The sequence below is a fragment of the Pleurodeles waltl genome, chromosome 1_2 (assembly GCF_031143425.1).
Source record: "Pleurodeles waltl isolate 20211129_DDA chromosome 1_2, aPleWal1.hap1.20221129, whole genome shotgun sequence".
NCBI lineage: Eukaryota > Metazoa > Chordata > Amphibia > Caudata > Salamandridae > Pleurodeles > Pleurodeles waltl.
The window spans coordinates 51,304,123-51,320,971 of record NC_090437.1 but is presented as its reverse complement, the minus strand read 5'-3'; the positions used below and the strand labels follow the sequence as shown (position 1 = coordinate 51,320,971).

Here is a 16,849-nt window from a genome sequence, read left to right as displayed (position 1 = left end):
TCGCTACGATGATGGCTTCTTTTATTTTGAAAAAGTGTACTCTTATTAGGACGTATGGATTAGGCTTTCTTCTTGAAGGGTGAGAAGACCAAATGGATACAATTTATTTCAATCTCCATGTTGTCAGACATTTGAAGAAATCTCCTGTACCGTGATTTTACACACGATTCTAGGTCTGCATTTGATATCTCTTGGTTCAGCCCTCGCATACGAATATTATTTCTGCAAGCTCTGTTTTCAAAGTGCTCCGGCTTGTCTTGCAGTGAAGCTTTTTTACATTCAAGTGTTTCAAATCTAACCACTAGCTCACCTGTCATGCACTTGTTCTGCCAGGTTGATTTCAAGATGATCTACTGATGACTGTGCCTTTTGTAGTGATCGGTCTAGATCTGACAGGGCCTTATTGAAATCTTGTCACAAATATGCCATATCATTTCAAAACTCAAGTAGTATCAATCAGATGTAAGCTTTGGTGGCTGGGGTTTGCAAATTTTATTGGTCAAGAACCATCTCGGAATCTGGTTTGGATTAACCCAGTGAGTCAGTGGTTGCTCCCTTGTCCTCTCTGGAGTAATGCAGGAACTCCTTAATTGAGGAGATTTTTGCTGCTTTATTTTAGACACAGGCCATATCGTGGTTTGACAACCCACACATTTCTCAAAGCTCAACAGTCAGAATGAACTTAGCACAACAGATAGTTTCAATATATAAAGACAAAGGCACTTAAGGCTCCCATGATACATAGTTCCCTATGTAGTCCTTGTAAGCTATTTGAAATTTTTTATGCACCATCCCAAGAATGTAGCATTTAGAATAGTTGAGGCAAGGCTTGAGGCTCACCCTCTCTCTAATCACTGACTTTCTCAGCTAGGCACTAGGAAAAGGGTGCATTGTGTGCTCATCTTGACTCCGGGAAGTCAGATGTCACTGTGACCATGCTTCTTAGGCTCTCATTGTTAACAGTACCCACTTCTATCACGATTGGTCAAATGCCAGCAACACTGCTCTAGTAAGCTGCTTTTACAGTTCTTGGAACGGTTGAAAAACTGTGGGAGGTGCACTTCTACTCTTCTGCCTCTTGTGTGTGCTTGCATCAAAGGGCCTAGGATCGCTTAAGCACTTACCGCTGTGCAGTTGAACTGGCAATCTCGAATACAAGCTGATCCTCTGGACCAAACAATTCTTGCCACCTCAACTATTAGCATTATCAGTCAATTAGTCGCATGTAAGGTTGCTCTGCGTGCTCAATTTACAGGTGGTGTCGCAGTGACTATGCTGCTTGGGCTCTCAACATCACCCCTCCCCCTTTCATCAGGATTATTGTCATGCCTGAAGCACTCCTCCGGTTAGCAGTTTTTATGGTTCTGGGGAGGGTTAGGATATCCCAAGGGTGCACTTCAAAGCTTCTGCTTTGTGTGTGTCTGTTTACATTAGAGAAAAATATATCCCTCCCAATTCCAATAAACCGCTGTACAGTTCAAATGAATCAGCCATATCCTACAACTGAATTGTTAGACTACTTTTTGCTTTAGACAAAACCTTAATTGATCAATTTTCAAACAGCAGAACACAGCACATTGTACCATAATCGGCAGGATATATCCGAGTGCAGAATGTGTGTCCATGATACACCGTACTGCAGTGATTAATGCAAATTCATCCAAACTGAGTCTCACTACATGTGCGTAATACATTTACAGTAAATTGTCTTGGTAAAACTAGTAACACACCCTTCCAACCAAAACAAATCAACACAACCAGGAATTCATAAGGAAAATAAATAAGTCCATTGTTTTGGAGTTCAAGGGGGTGAGGGGGAAGGGACAGTCTTGATTCACAAGTTACTTAATGTTCATAGTGACAAGGGATGGGTATTTAATAGTAAGGGGCTGCTGGTAATTCGTAATACTGAGAGCTTGAATTCATTTCCTTTGTTTTTCCAACCCCCTTGCCCTATCAATTGTCAATGCTTTTTCGCCTCACTCTTCCAGGATCTCATCAAGACTTGCCTGGTGTACTTTAAGGGTGAGTAGTGTCAATTGTATTTTTCTAGGGATTAGGCTGGAAACCAGTTACCATAACTGAAGACATTTGGCTACCATTCTCCCAAAGGTATGAACTTCAACTATATTTTGTGACTGTTGAAACTTAAATTAATTATCGAAACAGAATTGATTTAAAAGCACTCATTTCAAACACTACAATTAATCACTTTTAGGCAGCAAGGGGATTGTCTACCGGTCTGATTTGGTAGCGTTCCTGCTCTGTGACTCTTCGCTAATAAAGGACTCATACGGTTGTTTTGTTTGAGCCATACAGCAGGTGATTGAAATTGAGAGGGAGGAGTATCTTTTCCTGTATTTTGAATTTTGTGGTCTAACCCCTGTCCTGCTTTACATGGGCCCAGCCACATTGTTGTTTCTGCTTACATTAGAGGGCCCAGGATTGCTCAGTCATTTACATTTATTCAGCCATCTGGCAATGGCACCAGATCCTCAGGGCTGACCTGGGTTAGCACCTGCCTGAGTCTCCAGATGTTCAGAAATGGAGTGTTCGAGTGCCTGCTATCATCGGAGTGTTTTATCTGACTTTATTTGACAAAGCGTGGCACTGTGAGGACTTTTTGGGGCTCAGCTACAGTGTGTTGCCAGGCCCCATACCTTGGCCACTGCCCCCTCTTCTAAATACAGTTTTTACCACAGATATAAGGAGCTATAAGAATGTTTTAGTTCCATAAATGATGGCAGCATTGTGACATCAGAATCAAGGTGTAGCCCCATCCAGAACAGACATACTCTGAGGTGAAGGCAAACCCCACTGAAAATTAGGTTCTGTGTGTTTGCCCTGCTACAACTGAACATCAAAGCAAACTGCATGTTTTCTAATAGTTATTTAAGCAGTATGCATAACAATTGTACATCACCTCTATGTAAGAATGTTGGAAATAAAGTGGCATATTTTATTCTAACAAACTTTCTGTTTCAATGGGGGACTTAAATACTTCCAAGCTAGAAACGTATACCAGTTTGAATGTATTTCTCCCTGTGCCAAAACATCCTTGAATCTAATGTGGGCCATTGAGAGAGAAAGTCATGTATTTTTTATATGTTCAATTTAAAGCCTTTCTCTGAAGGGTTTTTAGTGAAGCAAGATTTGAAGCCTTAAATTTATTGTGAGCGAGCACAACACATACATCCATTGTTTTAAAAAGCAGATAATTAAGCGTGGAGGATATGTTTCCACAAACATCATGACTTACCTCCCATCGCTGAGTCACAGATTTTTCTCCCACCAAAGTGCTAAGTAATCCAGATCTAAAGTTACCAGAAAGATATAAAAACAGAAAAACAAAAGTACTGAGCAACTGATAAAAGAGTCGGTATTCAACATTAGGTGATCTTAATATAGCAACTGCCTATTGACATTTGGTAGCTACAGATACTGAAACTGGTAAAATAAAGTTACCGAAGACTGAGTGAAATGTCAATTTATTCTGTTAAATCATGGGCCACTTATTTATGCTTGTTGAACCATACTTAAGGGACTGGGTAGTTGCAGGACTTAATTTTTTATAAAAAAGATAGAATAGTAATTGTAAGCATTTTTAACAACAGGGAATCCGAGTTTTCCTAGAAGGCTGTTGATTCCCACAGCTGCCTAATTTGGAATCTAATTTGTGACTTTTTTCTGACACTCTACTCTTCTGGTCTCTATCCTGTTCTTGCTGATCCTTTTTCATCGCTGCTTTTCTAATTTTATCTCCCAACTTTCTCACCTATTTCTGCCTTTCTCTCTCTTGCTCTGAATCAAAGTCAGATCATGGAAAAGAAGTCTGGGTTCCCAAAATGAGTTCTGGTGTCCATCATCTGCAACCACTTGTACAAATGAATGACTGGCTCTTCTGAATTATTTGTCATGTGTCCCTAGACAAAGTCACTGCTTTAAATCTATCTGTAAGAAGAAAGTTACTTATCTCTAACTGCAATGCTCAAACATTGGTATCTTCTATGGATTTGCACATTGAATCATTCACCGGCACGGAGATGGCAACCTCTGGCCACATACAGCAGCAGTGCATAATATCAACAAATCGTAGAATGTTTAAACCACTAAATTAGTAGCCTATCCTCCTCTCTGGATAGGTCCTAAACTCCAGGGAAAAAAGGTGAAGGCACAGTGAACTTAACTGTAACTCAAAATTGAAATCATTTGTGTTAGTGGATAGAAGTATTTGGTGAGCCTATAACAGGGTGGTCTGCATGTGAATCCAGGAAAAAAAAAAAACTAATTTTGGAGAACTGCTGTTACAAATAAATAATTTATTTTCTATCATTGGATCTTTTATGGATTCTCATGCTTTAATCAGCATAGTAAAAGTAAACAGTATAATACCAAAAGGTACTGGAATGATTAAAAGGAAAATGTTACTTACCCAGTAGACATCTGTTTGTGGCATGTAGTGCTGTAGATTCATATGCTTTGCAAAAGTCCGCCATCTAGTGTTGGGCTCTGAGTGTTACAAGTTGTTTTACTTTGAAGAATCTTTTCAAGTCACGAGATTGAGTGACTCACGACTACAGGAGGAGGGAAGGCGCATGTGAATATACAGCACTACATGCCACGAACAGATGTTTACTGGGTAAGTACCATTTCCCATTCGAAGGCATGTGTGGCTGTACATACTCATGCTTTGCATAGACCAGTGGTTCCCAACCTTTTGACTTCTGTAGACCTTCGCTTTATCATTACTGGAACCCGGGAACCACCACTGAATTATTACTGGAAATCGCAGACCCCTCACTGAGTCAATATTGAAAGCTGGGAACCAAATCTGTTAATATTATTTAATTTTCAAAGCAGTTGCGGATCCCTTGAGGAGGCTTCGCGGACCCCCAGGTGTCCCAAGACCGCAGACTGTAAAGCAGTGCCCTCCAGGTAAGCAGGAGCTAGCCAATAGGAGCTGGAGTAGTTTGATAAAGTGTTCTAAGAAATGCCTGGCCAACATTTGCTTGCTGGTGAGCTAGAACATCTACACAATAGTGCTTAGTGAACTTGCGTGGTGTAGACCAATAAGCATCCTTACAAATAACTGCTATTGGAATGTTTCCTAAAAATGCCATAGAAGCACCTTTTTTCCTGGTAGAGTGTGTTCTAGGGGCAGTGAGTAATTGTTTTTTAGCTTTGATATAACAAGTTTGAACACATTTGACTATCCATCTAGCTAATCCATTCTATGAAATTGGATTACCTTTGTGAGGCACTGAAAAGGCTACAAAAAGTTGTTTAGATTTTCTAAACCTTTTTGTCCTGTCAATGTAATACATAAGAGCTCATTTAACATCTAGTGTATGTAGAGTTCTTTCAGCAACTGAGTCTGGCTGTGGGAAAAAGACAGGCAACTCAACTAATTGAATAATGTGAAATGGTGAATCTACTTTAAGAAGGAATTTGGGATTAGTCCTAAGAACTATTTTATCTTTATGTACCTGGAAAATGGTTCCTCTAAAGTGAACGCTTGTATTTCACTTACTCTTTTTAGTGAAGTGATAGCTACCAAAAAGGCAACTTTCCATAAAAGAAAAGGCAACTTTCCATAAAAGAAATTGCAAAGAGCAGGAATGCATGGGTTCAAATGGTGGACCCATAAGTCTAGTAAGGACAATGCTAAGGTTCCAAATTGGAGCTGAAAGAACCCTAGGTGGAGTAACTCTTAAGTCCTTCCATAAATGCCTTAATAACAGGGATTCTAAACAAAGAAATATGTTGTCTGTTTTGGAGATAATCAGCTTTAGCTGCTAAGTGAAGTCTAATAGAGTAGTGTGCTAACGTTGCCTTTTGTAAATGTAGCAAGTAACAAACAATGTCTTGTACTGATGGTTTGAGTCGATCAATGTTTCTAGGTAGACAGTAAAGTAAAAATGTTTCCATTTAGCAGCATAAAAACTGTCTGGTTGTAGGTCTGCATGCTTCTTTAAGAATGGCCATACATTCATAATGAAGTTGTAATTACCCAAACCCTATGACTTCAGGAGCCATATCGCAAGATTGAGTGTTTTGGGGTCTGGATGTCTGTTTTGACCTCTCTTTTGATTTAGAAGGTCTGGTCTGTTGGGAGATTTGTGATGGGGAACCAAAGACAGGTCCAAAAGTGTTATGTACCAATGGTGACGTGCCCATGTGGGAGCTACAAAGGATCATGGTGAGTGATGTTTGTCTCAGCTTGCAAACCAGAAATGGAATGAGTGAGAGGCGGAAAACCATAAGCAAATATTCCTGACCAATTCATCCATAGAGTATTGCGCACTTGAATTGCATTCTGAGCTTTCTGCAGTGGGGAAGAGATCTATTTCTGGTGTTCCCCAGAGGCAAAAGTATTGGTGAAGTATTTGTGGGTGAATTTACCATTCATGGACTTGTTGCTGCGACCTGCTTAATAGGTCCGCTAGCGGATTGTTCGTTCTTGGGAGATATTCTACCAATAATTGAATGAGATTGTGAATCATCCACTTCCAAATTTTCTGAGCTAGAAGGGACAACTGAGATGAGTGTGCCCCCACCCTCGTTACTGTAGATAATACATTTTTGTCACATTGTCTGTATAAATTAACACCACTTTGTGATATATTTATGTTACAAATGCTTTGAGTGCTAGGAAGACTGCTACCAACTCCAAATAGCTGATGTGTTAAGTCTGTTGAATCGTATCCCATTTCCCTAGAATGGGAAGATTGTTGAAGTGGGCTCCCCAACCTATCGGTGATGCATCTGTTGTGAGAGTGCTCTGAGGACAGGGTCCAGAAAAGGGTCACCCTTTTGAGAGGTTGGTGGGATTCCACCATTGTAGAGAGCAGTGAGTCTGGCGGTCCAACAACACCAAATCGTGAACATGACCCTGTGACTGAGACCACGGATGAGACAGGCACTGCTGTAGTGGACGCATGTGTTCTTGCATGGGAAACAATGGCAATGCACGAGGCCATCATCCCCAATAGAAGCATTACTAGTTTTACTGTGCGAGTATGCTTCTTCTGTAATTGAAGCAGGAGATTTTGAAATGCCTGAATCCTTACTGGATTTGGATATGCCAATGTTGAATGGGTATTGAGAATTCCTCCGAGATACTGCTGTATTTGTGAAGGTTGGAGAAGGGATTTGAGATAGTTTACTGTAAATCACAAATTGTGTAGAAGATTTACCGTGTCTTGAGTATGCTGTTGGCATTTTGGATGGTATTGGCTTTCATAAGCCAATCGTCTAAGTATGGGAAGAGATAAATGTGCTGCTTTCTGAGAAATGCAGCTACTACAGCCTGGCATTTTGTGAATACCCTTGGGACTGTTGTTATCCCAAACTGTAGTACTTTGAATTGATAATGTCTTCCTGCAATGATAAATCTTAGGTATTTGCGATGTGCCGGATGTATGGGAATGTGAAAATAAGCATCTTTGAGGTCTAATGCTGTCATGTAATCTCCTTGTTGTAATACAGGAATAACATCTTGCAGAGTGACCATATGGAAATGCTCTGAAAGTATGTATAGGTTGAGAGGCCTGAGATCAAAAATTGGTCTTTAAGACCCGACTTTCCTTGATATGAGGAAATGTATTGAATATACTCCTACCGCTAGTGATAGGAGAACTGGTTCTACAGCTCCTTTCAGAAGAAGGGACTGGGCCTCTTCTTTTAAGAGAACAAGATAGTTATTTGAGAGTTTATGAAAACGAGGAGGTATATTTAGTGGAGTTCAGATGAGTACCAGACAATAACCATTTTGGATAATTGATAGAACCCACTGGTCTGTTGTGATATTGTGCCATTGTGGATAAAGGTTTGCCAGTCCTCCTCCCACAGGAGATATATATGTTGTGGGGATTTGTAAAAAGTCCCTGTTATGTATTAGAAGGAGATCCTGTAAAAGATTATGTTTTGCCTCTCCCTCGATTATTTGTGCCTCTGTAAGATTCTCTAAAGGAACCTCTGTTATAGAAATGTGTTCTTTGCTTTTGTTGTGAGGTAGATGGTTTTGTGGCCTATGAAAATTACCCCTGCTGGGTGTAGTTAATAAGGCGCCCCATAGCTGTCAGAGTCCTTTTTAATTTTCTATAGTGGGATCTACCTCTGGGCCAAATAAATGCTCCTTGTCAAAAGGCATGTTCAAGACTGCTTGTTGAATCTCTGGTTTAAATCCTGAACACCTAAACAACTCATGCCTTCTTATAAGAACGCTAGTGTTGACACCACTTGCTGCTGTGTCAGCAGCATCATTGGCACATCTGAATTATTGGTGATGGCTTGTCCTTCTGCAACTATCACCTGCCCTCTTTTTTTGATACTCCGGTGGAAGATGTTGCAATAAGTCCGCCATCTCATCCCAGTGGACCTTGTCTTACTTCACCAGAGGTGCTTGAGAATTTGCAATTCTCCAATGATTTACAGCTTGAGTAGGTACTCTTTTGCCCGCTTCATCCAGTTTTTTGCTCTTCTTATCTGGAGGAGGAGCATCCCCTGTGGACTGACTGTTGGCCCTTTTTCGTGCTGCGAAAAGACTATAGTCTTGTGGTATTTGCATTTTAATGAAAGTTGGATCTGAGGGTGCAGCTTTAGATTTCATGTCTACCCTTGGTGTGATTATTCTTGCCATAAAAGGTTCTTCAAATGTGTCATTATCATGTCTGAGCATGCCTGGTAGCATGGGTAGAAATTGAGACTCTGTGTGTGTTGCTTAGTGTGTCAAAGAGAAAACTCTCTTATATTAGATCTGTATTCACTTGTACACTATGATACGATGGTGCTCTTGCAATAACTTGGTTTTGTGCAGTCGTATCCTTAGGGGGAAATTTAAACCTGAGAAAACCATGGTCCAGATTTTTCTTCCTGTGTAAATGCCCTTTAAAGGTTGAAAGAGTCTGGTGGTGGGAACTCAAACAGGGGGTATGGACCAAAATCCCCCTCAGAGAGAACAGTCCGAATTGATTGAGAGTGAAAACCCACTTGTTATTTTGTTCAATGGTATCCAATTTTTTTTTATTAAACTTGCAGACTGTGCATAGTATTAAGTCATTTATTACAGATCAGACACAGCCGACACGTGTTTCGCCCTCTATGGTGAGTCCACCTAGTGCTTTCTCAAGGCTGTAAATAATCAAACATAAGGAAGTCAATTATTGTAAGCGACTTATGTTAAAGAAAAAAAAACACCGTTAAGTGAAGGGCAAGTGAAAGGGCATGCGGTGTAATGATTCAGAGTACTCCGTGAGAGAGGTGAAAGAAGACCAGTTACCTCTGCTTTTCTTATGGCACTAAAAACAAAAGAAGGACTAAGCGTTAATCGCTTCATGAATAAAAGCATGTCCATACTTTAAATAACCTTTCCAAGATGGCGCCAATCTAAGACGCGACTATGGCATACGGTTGCCAGCTTTTTCGATAATCATGGTATTGAAGTAAGTGTTTACAATTTTTAATTTCTGTCCACCCGGATTGCATCTTTAAGTAGGTTTAGACATTAAACTTCTTTACATTGCAAAGTACGATACCAGATTCCCTACGATGAAGCAGTTTAAACGCTGGATGGGAATTAGACATAACTTTACTATGCCAATACTCTTCGCTAATATTTTCGTGAACTTTTTGTTGCTATCTGAATTTAGCAGAATCATGATATTAACGGCCCTTCACACTTATTTAAATCCTTCTTAACCTTATGCAGATGGTTTTCCATTTTACCTCTGTTACTTCCATGTACATTATACGAACTGCATCTCTAGATGAATGATATTTTATTACTTTCTTCTTTTCCTTTTTTTTTTTCTCCAGACCATATACTATATGATGCATCTCTCTATATGAATCTCGCAATGACTACACATCATCAGATGTTTCTGTTATATATGATTATTGTAATGGTATGATAGCTTTGCTGTACTATTTTGCTTATGACTTTTTGGAGCATGTAATTCATTAATTTTGTGAGCATTTTTCACATATCACTAGTACTAAATCTCACTTTGTAATATTAGGTGAATGTGCCAGCACCACTCCAGGTTTTTCTAAGTGCCCCTACCTCACACGTTTTCTCATCTCCAGTATTATTCTGTTATGGTAATTAACTTACCAATGAGATATGGATGACAGGAACCCTACAACCCTTCGGTTCTTCTCTTTCTTTCACTCCACTCAATTTAATACCGCTAAATCAGTGTTTTTCTTAGGTGGTGTTTCTTCTTTCACCTCTCTCACGGAGTACTCTGAATCATTACACCGCATGCCCTTTCACTTGCCCTTCACTTACAGGTGTTTTTTTTCTTTAACATAAGTCGCTTACAATAATTGACTGCCTTATGTTTCATTATTTACAGCCTTAAGAAAGCCCTCGGTGGACTCACCATAGAGGGCGAAACACGTGTCGGCTGTGTCTGATCTGTAATAAATGACTTAATATTATGCACAGTCTGCAAGTTTAATAAAAAAAAATTGGATACCATTGAACAAAATAACAAGTGGGTTCTCACTCTCAATCAGTTCGGTATCCTCTGGGGAGAAGGCCTTGCTGAATAAAGGTCCAGGCCATTAGGGAGAATGGGATCTGAATTGTATAGATCACATGGATCCACATCTAGTGGAACATCACTTATATCATTTCTATGAGGTGATGATGATAACGCTTATGGAGACAATTGTGGGTCAATAAAGCATTAGATGATTGTGGTAGTGGAGTAGAGGGAAGTACAGAAGAATGGGGTGTTGAAGGCAGAAGTTGTTCTGGAGCCCTGTCTTTTTCTTTGGAGACTTTGTTTAGTGGGAGGCACAGTCTCCAATGTTTCTTGCCATGGAACTCTCCTTTTGGTGGGAATAGGAGGAAAAGCCATGATTCTTCCTGTTTCTTTTTGTATGTGAATTTTGCACTGTTTAGCATCCATCACTTCGAGGATAGGCTCTACAGAATATGTCTTCTCAGAGGAAATCGTAGAATCTTTTTCCACTATAGTTTTCGGCTCTAAACTCTACAAGACTGAATGCTTTTTTCGAACTGAAAATGTTGGCTCAGAATTAGATGGCAATAATTTCTTCGGCTCCGAAATGGTCGTTTCCATTTATTCAACTTGATCCCGAAGCAGCTTGAGATGCAGATGTCTGTTTGGTGGGTGCTGAAGGCATTTTGGTCTTTGTTCATTTTGTGCAGAACCGGAGGGTGGGGCATCCAAATGTATTTTTGGTATCCTATCATGGCCCGAGGGCACTGGAGGACCAACGACCAATATAGAAACCTTTTTTAAAGTCTTTATTCGTTGCAATGTTGTTGGTGTACTCATGTATTATGCCGCTGGGATGTACTGACTCTCGGTGTCCGAATCTTGGAGTCTCAAATCAAAAGGGCTGCCTACTGTCCAACTTCTTCCTGCATGTGCCCTTTTCCGAAGATGTCAGGTGTGTCATCTATTGTTTTCAATGCCATTTCTAAGAGACATGCTCTCCGGTCCCGGAGGTTTTTTTTTTTTTTTTTTTTTTTTTTAAATCGAAAAGACCTACAGGTGTTGCAGTTCTCCTTTGTGTGTTCCGGGGCCAGACACAAATTAAACAACAAGTGTAGATCCGTGTACAGAAACTTTGAGTGACACTGAGGGCCGAAGTGAAACTGAATATGTTCCATTAGCCTATCATTCTCCGACTACAGTTGCGGAAGTGGGCCCAAGAAGGGCACGGACGCCCCTGAGTGTGTTAAATCAACCCAGACGATAAAAATCAGATCAACTACTAAAATTATGGAATACACAATCGAAAACTATACTGACACTGATAGAAAGATGGAATTTATAGTTCAAAAGATCCTGAACCAAGCTTCACAGGAGCAAGACAAAACACGCCCGAACCGGACGGTGGAGAGAAAACAATCTAACAAAGGACTCAATGCCCATGTGCATTATCACCAAGAGGAGGAGTCACTCGATCGTGTGAAGAAAAACAACTTGTAACACTCCAAACCAAACACTAGATGGTGGACCTATGCAAAGCATGTGTATCTACAGCCACACATGCCATCGAACAGGAATTTATTTTTTAAACGTTGCACAGGTCTACATGCACAAATGCAAATTCTCTCATCCATTGAAGAAAGTATGATCAGTCTTCCATGTTGCTGCCCTGCAGAAGAGAAACAGTGGAACTTCCCCATTTTGTGGAATGTGCCCAGATGCCGGTTATCAAGGGTCGGTTAGTCTTCATATGGCAAAAGGCGATTGCTGAAGAAATCCATCTGGCTATATTCTGTATTGTCTCAGAAAAAAACAAAAAGCTAGTATGTTTGAGGAAAGAGATCTTGCAATATAAAATTTGAAAAATTCCCTGTCCACAGAGCTAATGTTCTTTCTGCATCACTGGAAGGATTAGCAAAGAAGGATTTAAGGACGAAAGGCTAGTTAAGATGAAAGCCTGATGGGACTTGTGGTGAAAAAGTTGGATTTGCTTGTAAGATCACTCTACTCTCTCTTTGGCAAGTTCAAATAAAGTTCTATGAGTATGACAGCTTGCAGCTCCACAACCCTTCTTGCTGACCTCAAGGTAATAAGCAAAGTCAATCTCATTGAAAGATATTTCAGAATGGGCTCTTCATGAGCCACAATAGACCTGTGGCTCACTTCCATAACATTGAAGGCTTTCCTACTGGTCGGAAGCCCTGAAGAGGCTCTTCATGAACTCCTTATTTAGTGAGAGGAATGATGGTTTTCAAATGAGGGTGAACTTTAACGGAACTCACAATTCAGCTAACTGTATCAGATATAGGAAGATGTTGTTGAGGATGGGCATGAAATGGGTGTTTCCATTTGGCGTTGTAATTTTTCTTTGTGATGACTACTCTTGCTTGGGAAATAATTTATCTGCAGTCAGCAGGGATGTTGAGATTGGCAATCTTAGGGCCAGATGTAGCAAAGGGTTTTTCCCATTCTATGTCAATGGGAAAATGTGTTTGTACATATGGCCCTTACTGTGCTCAGGTGCGAGGCTGTCAAATTTGGCTAGAAAGCATCTGGATGAAGAACCTGACAAGTGTGGAGGCAAGAAGGAGGAATGGACCGAAGGTATGGAGTCTTGCCCAGAGGAATTGGAGGGGAGACAGACATCTGGAGGTGTTGTATACCAGTGTAGCTGGGCCATGCTAGAGATGTCGGCATGATACAGCAGATCTCCTTGATCTTGTTGCTCAAATGATGGGAAATGCATATTCAAAGGCTTCACTCTGTGTCATCCAAAATGCATCTCCCCACATTCTTGGTTGCCCATGCCTGCTAGCAAAGAACCAGCTTTTTTTTTATTGTGCCTTATTTCAAAGAGTTTGAGGTTGGGGTTTTCCTACAGATTGAATACTCTTTCAAATGTGTGCAGACACAGCTTCCACTCATGGTACTCCCACACTCACCCTGCCCGATCTTTGCTTCTGGATGTTTTTCTTTGTGTCAGTGGTATTATGTGTCGTTATATGGCATTTTAAAGGAGAGTGCATTTGGGGAAGTGTAATATTAGTTTTTTGTGTTCATTTAATCATGGGATATGTGCTTATGTGTGCTGAAAAATAGTAGAGATTGTCTGAGATGGTATGTTTATTGCGGTAGGAACAGGTGGGTGAATGTGTTGACATTAGGATATAAGTGGAATTCAGATATTAGAGAATGGATTTGTTTATTTCAGGACCAGCACTGCTAATGCCCGTCATGCCAACCTCAGTACACAATGGACAACATGATATTTGTATGTTGAAGATTTTAACTGGCTGTCAAACTTCTTCATGTGAGTACATTTTGGGAAACTTTAATAAATAAAGGTGTTAAGCAAATATAGAATGTTTAGTTTACATTCATGTTTCCTTGGTTCGATGTGGTTACACATGTGAATTTTTCGTTCTTAAATTCTTCTGTAGGTACATGTGATAAGTATATCAGGTGATCATACAATGGATGTATCAATATTTGAATATCGCAGTTGTGTAAGGTGACTGAATATAACTTTTGTATATACCATGAGGATGAGTTTGGGGTAATGAATATTCAGTTCCTTTGCTTATATTGTCTACCGAGCTATGCTATATGTGGGGATGGAGAACTGTAATAAGTGTTGATGTTTTTATTTTTGTTGTTTTAATGTGGCTTTAAGATTGAATTTGTATGTTTATTTACAGCCCTGATGGAAGTCCTCTTGAAAGGACGAAACGTGTTGGTTGGGCTGGAAACATGAGTTTGAAGATACAAAAACATTGGGATTCAACACTATGGCTCCTGCGTATTAATGGACTGAATGAAGAATCATTAATCTTTGTGGTCTGCCTTGCACTATTTGGACATAAGTTACTATGAACTACTGTCGAGTTATGTGATACTATGCAGTGCTCCCTATGCTAGTTTCCATTATTTACTGAAACCTGAGAGGTATAAGCCTTCATTAATATGTCAGATGAATTTTACTCACACCCACAGTCATGGTGCAACTTCTGATTTACGAAGGATTTCCTCCGTGCTTGTTCACGTAAAACAAGGGTGTGGTGTTGTCCCTTTGTATTAGAACTGATGAGTGATTTATTTGTGGGAGGAAACAATCAATGACCCTGTGTATAGTACTGGTCTCCAACTCATTAATATGTAGTTTTATTTACCTCAGTTGGTATCCATAAACTGAATTTTTGTGATCTGAACGAAAGCAGACACTGATGATATTCTTGTTGACCAACCATTAGAAAGGTGATTTGATCTATGATATTTATTTTGTGCTTGAAGTAGACTTGAGACTGCACCCACTGTTTCAACATCTTCTGGAAGGTCAGCAACACAATAGTACCACTCTTAGCCATTAGAAGAGGTCTTATTAAGCAGTTCTCCTTTCTCACCCTCAGCATCTTTATCACCCTCAGAATATGGTCATCAGGGTGAGTCCAGAGATAGAGAAGGTAAATGCGGAACGACTGTTGGGGAATCAAGAGGTGTTGCTGATTTGATAGTTGTAGGCAGTGCGTGCCGTTGCTTTGGTTCAGACAGTGTTGGGAGTTCCAGCTATGGTTCTCTAGGCTGTGGTACTGAAGAGAACCTTGCATAATAGATCATCATCATGCACTGAACATCCCGCAACAAGTTAACTGCCACCTGAATCAAAGGCGTTTGGAAAATTTGACACCATGAGACCAATCTTCATAGTCTGCATCAAAATGTTTGTCACTGTGGACATGATGATACTCCTATGGCGATGATGATGACTGCTGGGCCTGTGTTGAGTACAGCTCAACCAGCATAATGATATTGTTATCTTGGTAATTAACATTTAACTCTGTTGGGTTGTAAGTGGGCCCGGGTGGACCTTCTTCACCAGATTCCTCATTTCCCTCTTCATTGTCTATCAAGATTTTAGCTAGTAAAGAGGGCAACACCTAGTTTGGAGACATGTGGGCAAGCAAGATGGCAGAAACAATGCCCAATGTAAGTCTAGGTGATGCACGCACTGTGTTAATCAAAAATGGTCTTATCAACAAGGATGGCACTATGGATGATGACACCATCTACAATGGTCCTGTTGATGATAGCAAAAGAAAATACTGTGGTCATCTAAGGTGAAAAAGAAGTGTTGAAGATGGATGAAGTGCTTTTGCCAGTGTCATCGTTGACTGAATTACAGCTGACAAAGATGTATGATGACATTATCTTCTTCGACAATAGTGCTGTTATCAAAGAAGATTACTTTGCTGATTTTGCCACAGATGGACCATTCAACGGCGAAGTCTTAGCCAATGGGAGTTTAGAAATCTTCTCTGTGGACAAGTGAACAAATGTTTTTTTAATCAACGATGGGAAAGGCAAGGATGATGCCTTGCATGAAAGTGGTTCCATTAACTATTTATTTTCTTAGTGGGGCCAGACTCTGAAGAAAGACTCATTTAAGTTTCTTGCGTGTTTTCGGTCAGACTTTTTAGGAACCCCCAAGTGAGTTTCCCTCTGGGCAGTCTTCTGCAAGGTGAGGTGATACGTAGAGGCGAGGTGAAAGGAGGCTAAGCTAGTGCCTGGTTTAGCCTGCTTTTGTACATTTTTTTAGGTAGATGGTAAATCCTCATCTGAAGACGGTTCCTCCTCACATCCTAGCCTGTATAGGTCCCTTCTTTTACAGTTCTGAAGGAATTTCCAGCAAAGCTGGGGTCTTGAGACTTATGATGTTCTGCAGGCAGTATACACAGTTATGTGGACAATTTCAACCTAGGAGCGTCTTCCCACAGGACCTAAATAGAGCCTTTTTAGGTGTCTCAGGCGAAGAAGTTACTTACCTTCGATAAAGCTCTTTCTGATAAAGACTCCATCTAACTACAGAGTTTTCACCTTTTGAATATTCCCCAGGCATTAGACTAGATTCTGAACCTTTTGAGCAGTAGCTCTGTGTGCCGGTTGGTGGCATTGTGTGGCTCTGCACTGACTAGTTCCACTCTAGAAATGACGTATGGGGCCTAAATAAGCCCTACTCCTCTGTGCTGACGCCAGACACAGAGCCTCAACAGCAAATTAGCTTTGACTAGTGTACAGATTCCCAGACTTGGGATCTTAATAATGAGTAGAGCCTAATCCACAGAACAGGAAGGATAGTGGCGTCAGTGAGAAACCTGCAGTTAGATGGAGTCTTTACCTGAAGGAACATTGCCAAAGCTAGATAACTTGTTCTTTTGCTTGAAACTTGTAATCACAGAGTCCTCACCTTTTCAACAGATACCAGAACAGAACCTATTAGGAAGTGAGCCTGTGAACTGGATCACACCAAAAATCCCTGTAGGACGGAGCAGGTGAAATGCTCCACTCAGCGAACCTGGCTGTCCAGACAATAGTTCTTTGTT

The 16,849-nt window shown here is 40.4% G+C and overlaps 1 protein-coding gene across 3 annotated transcripts in view; it reads right to left on the bottom strand.

Annotated features, from left to right (window-relative positions):
* The window catches only part of WDFY3 (WD repeat and FYVE domain containing 3), a 1,200,521-nt gene that overhangs the window by 224,581 nt on the left and 959,091 nt on the right, over window positions 1–16,849 (bottom strand). For all 3 annotated transcript variants that reach the window (XM_069236246.1, XM_069236255.1, XM_069236264.1), the window contains one exon: window positions 3,260–3,314. In XM_069236246.1, coding sequence (XP_069092347.1) covers window positions 3,260–3,314 — 55 coding nt within the window. The remainder of the gene's footprint in view (window positions 1–3,259; window positions 3,315–16,849) is intronic.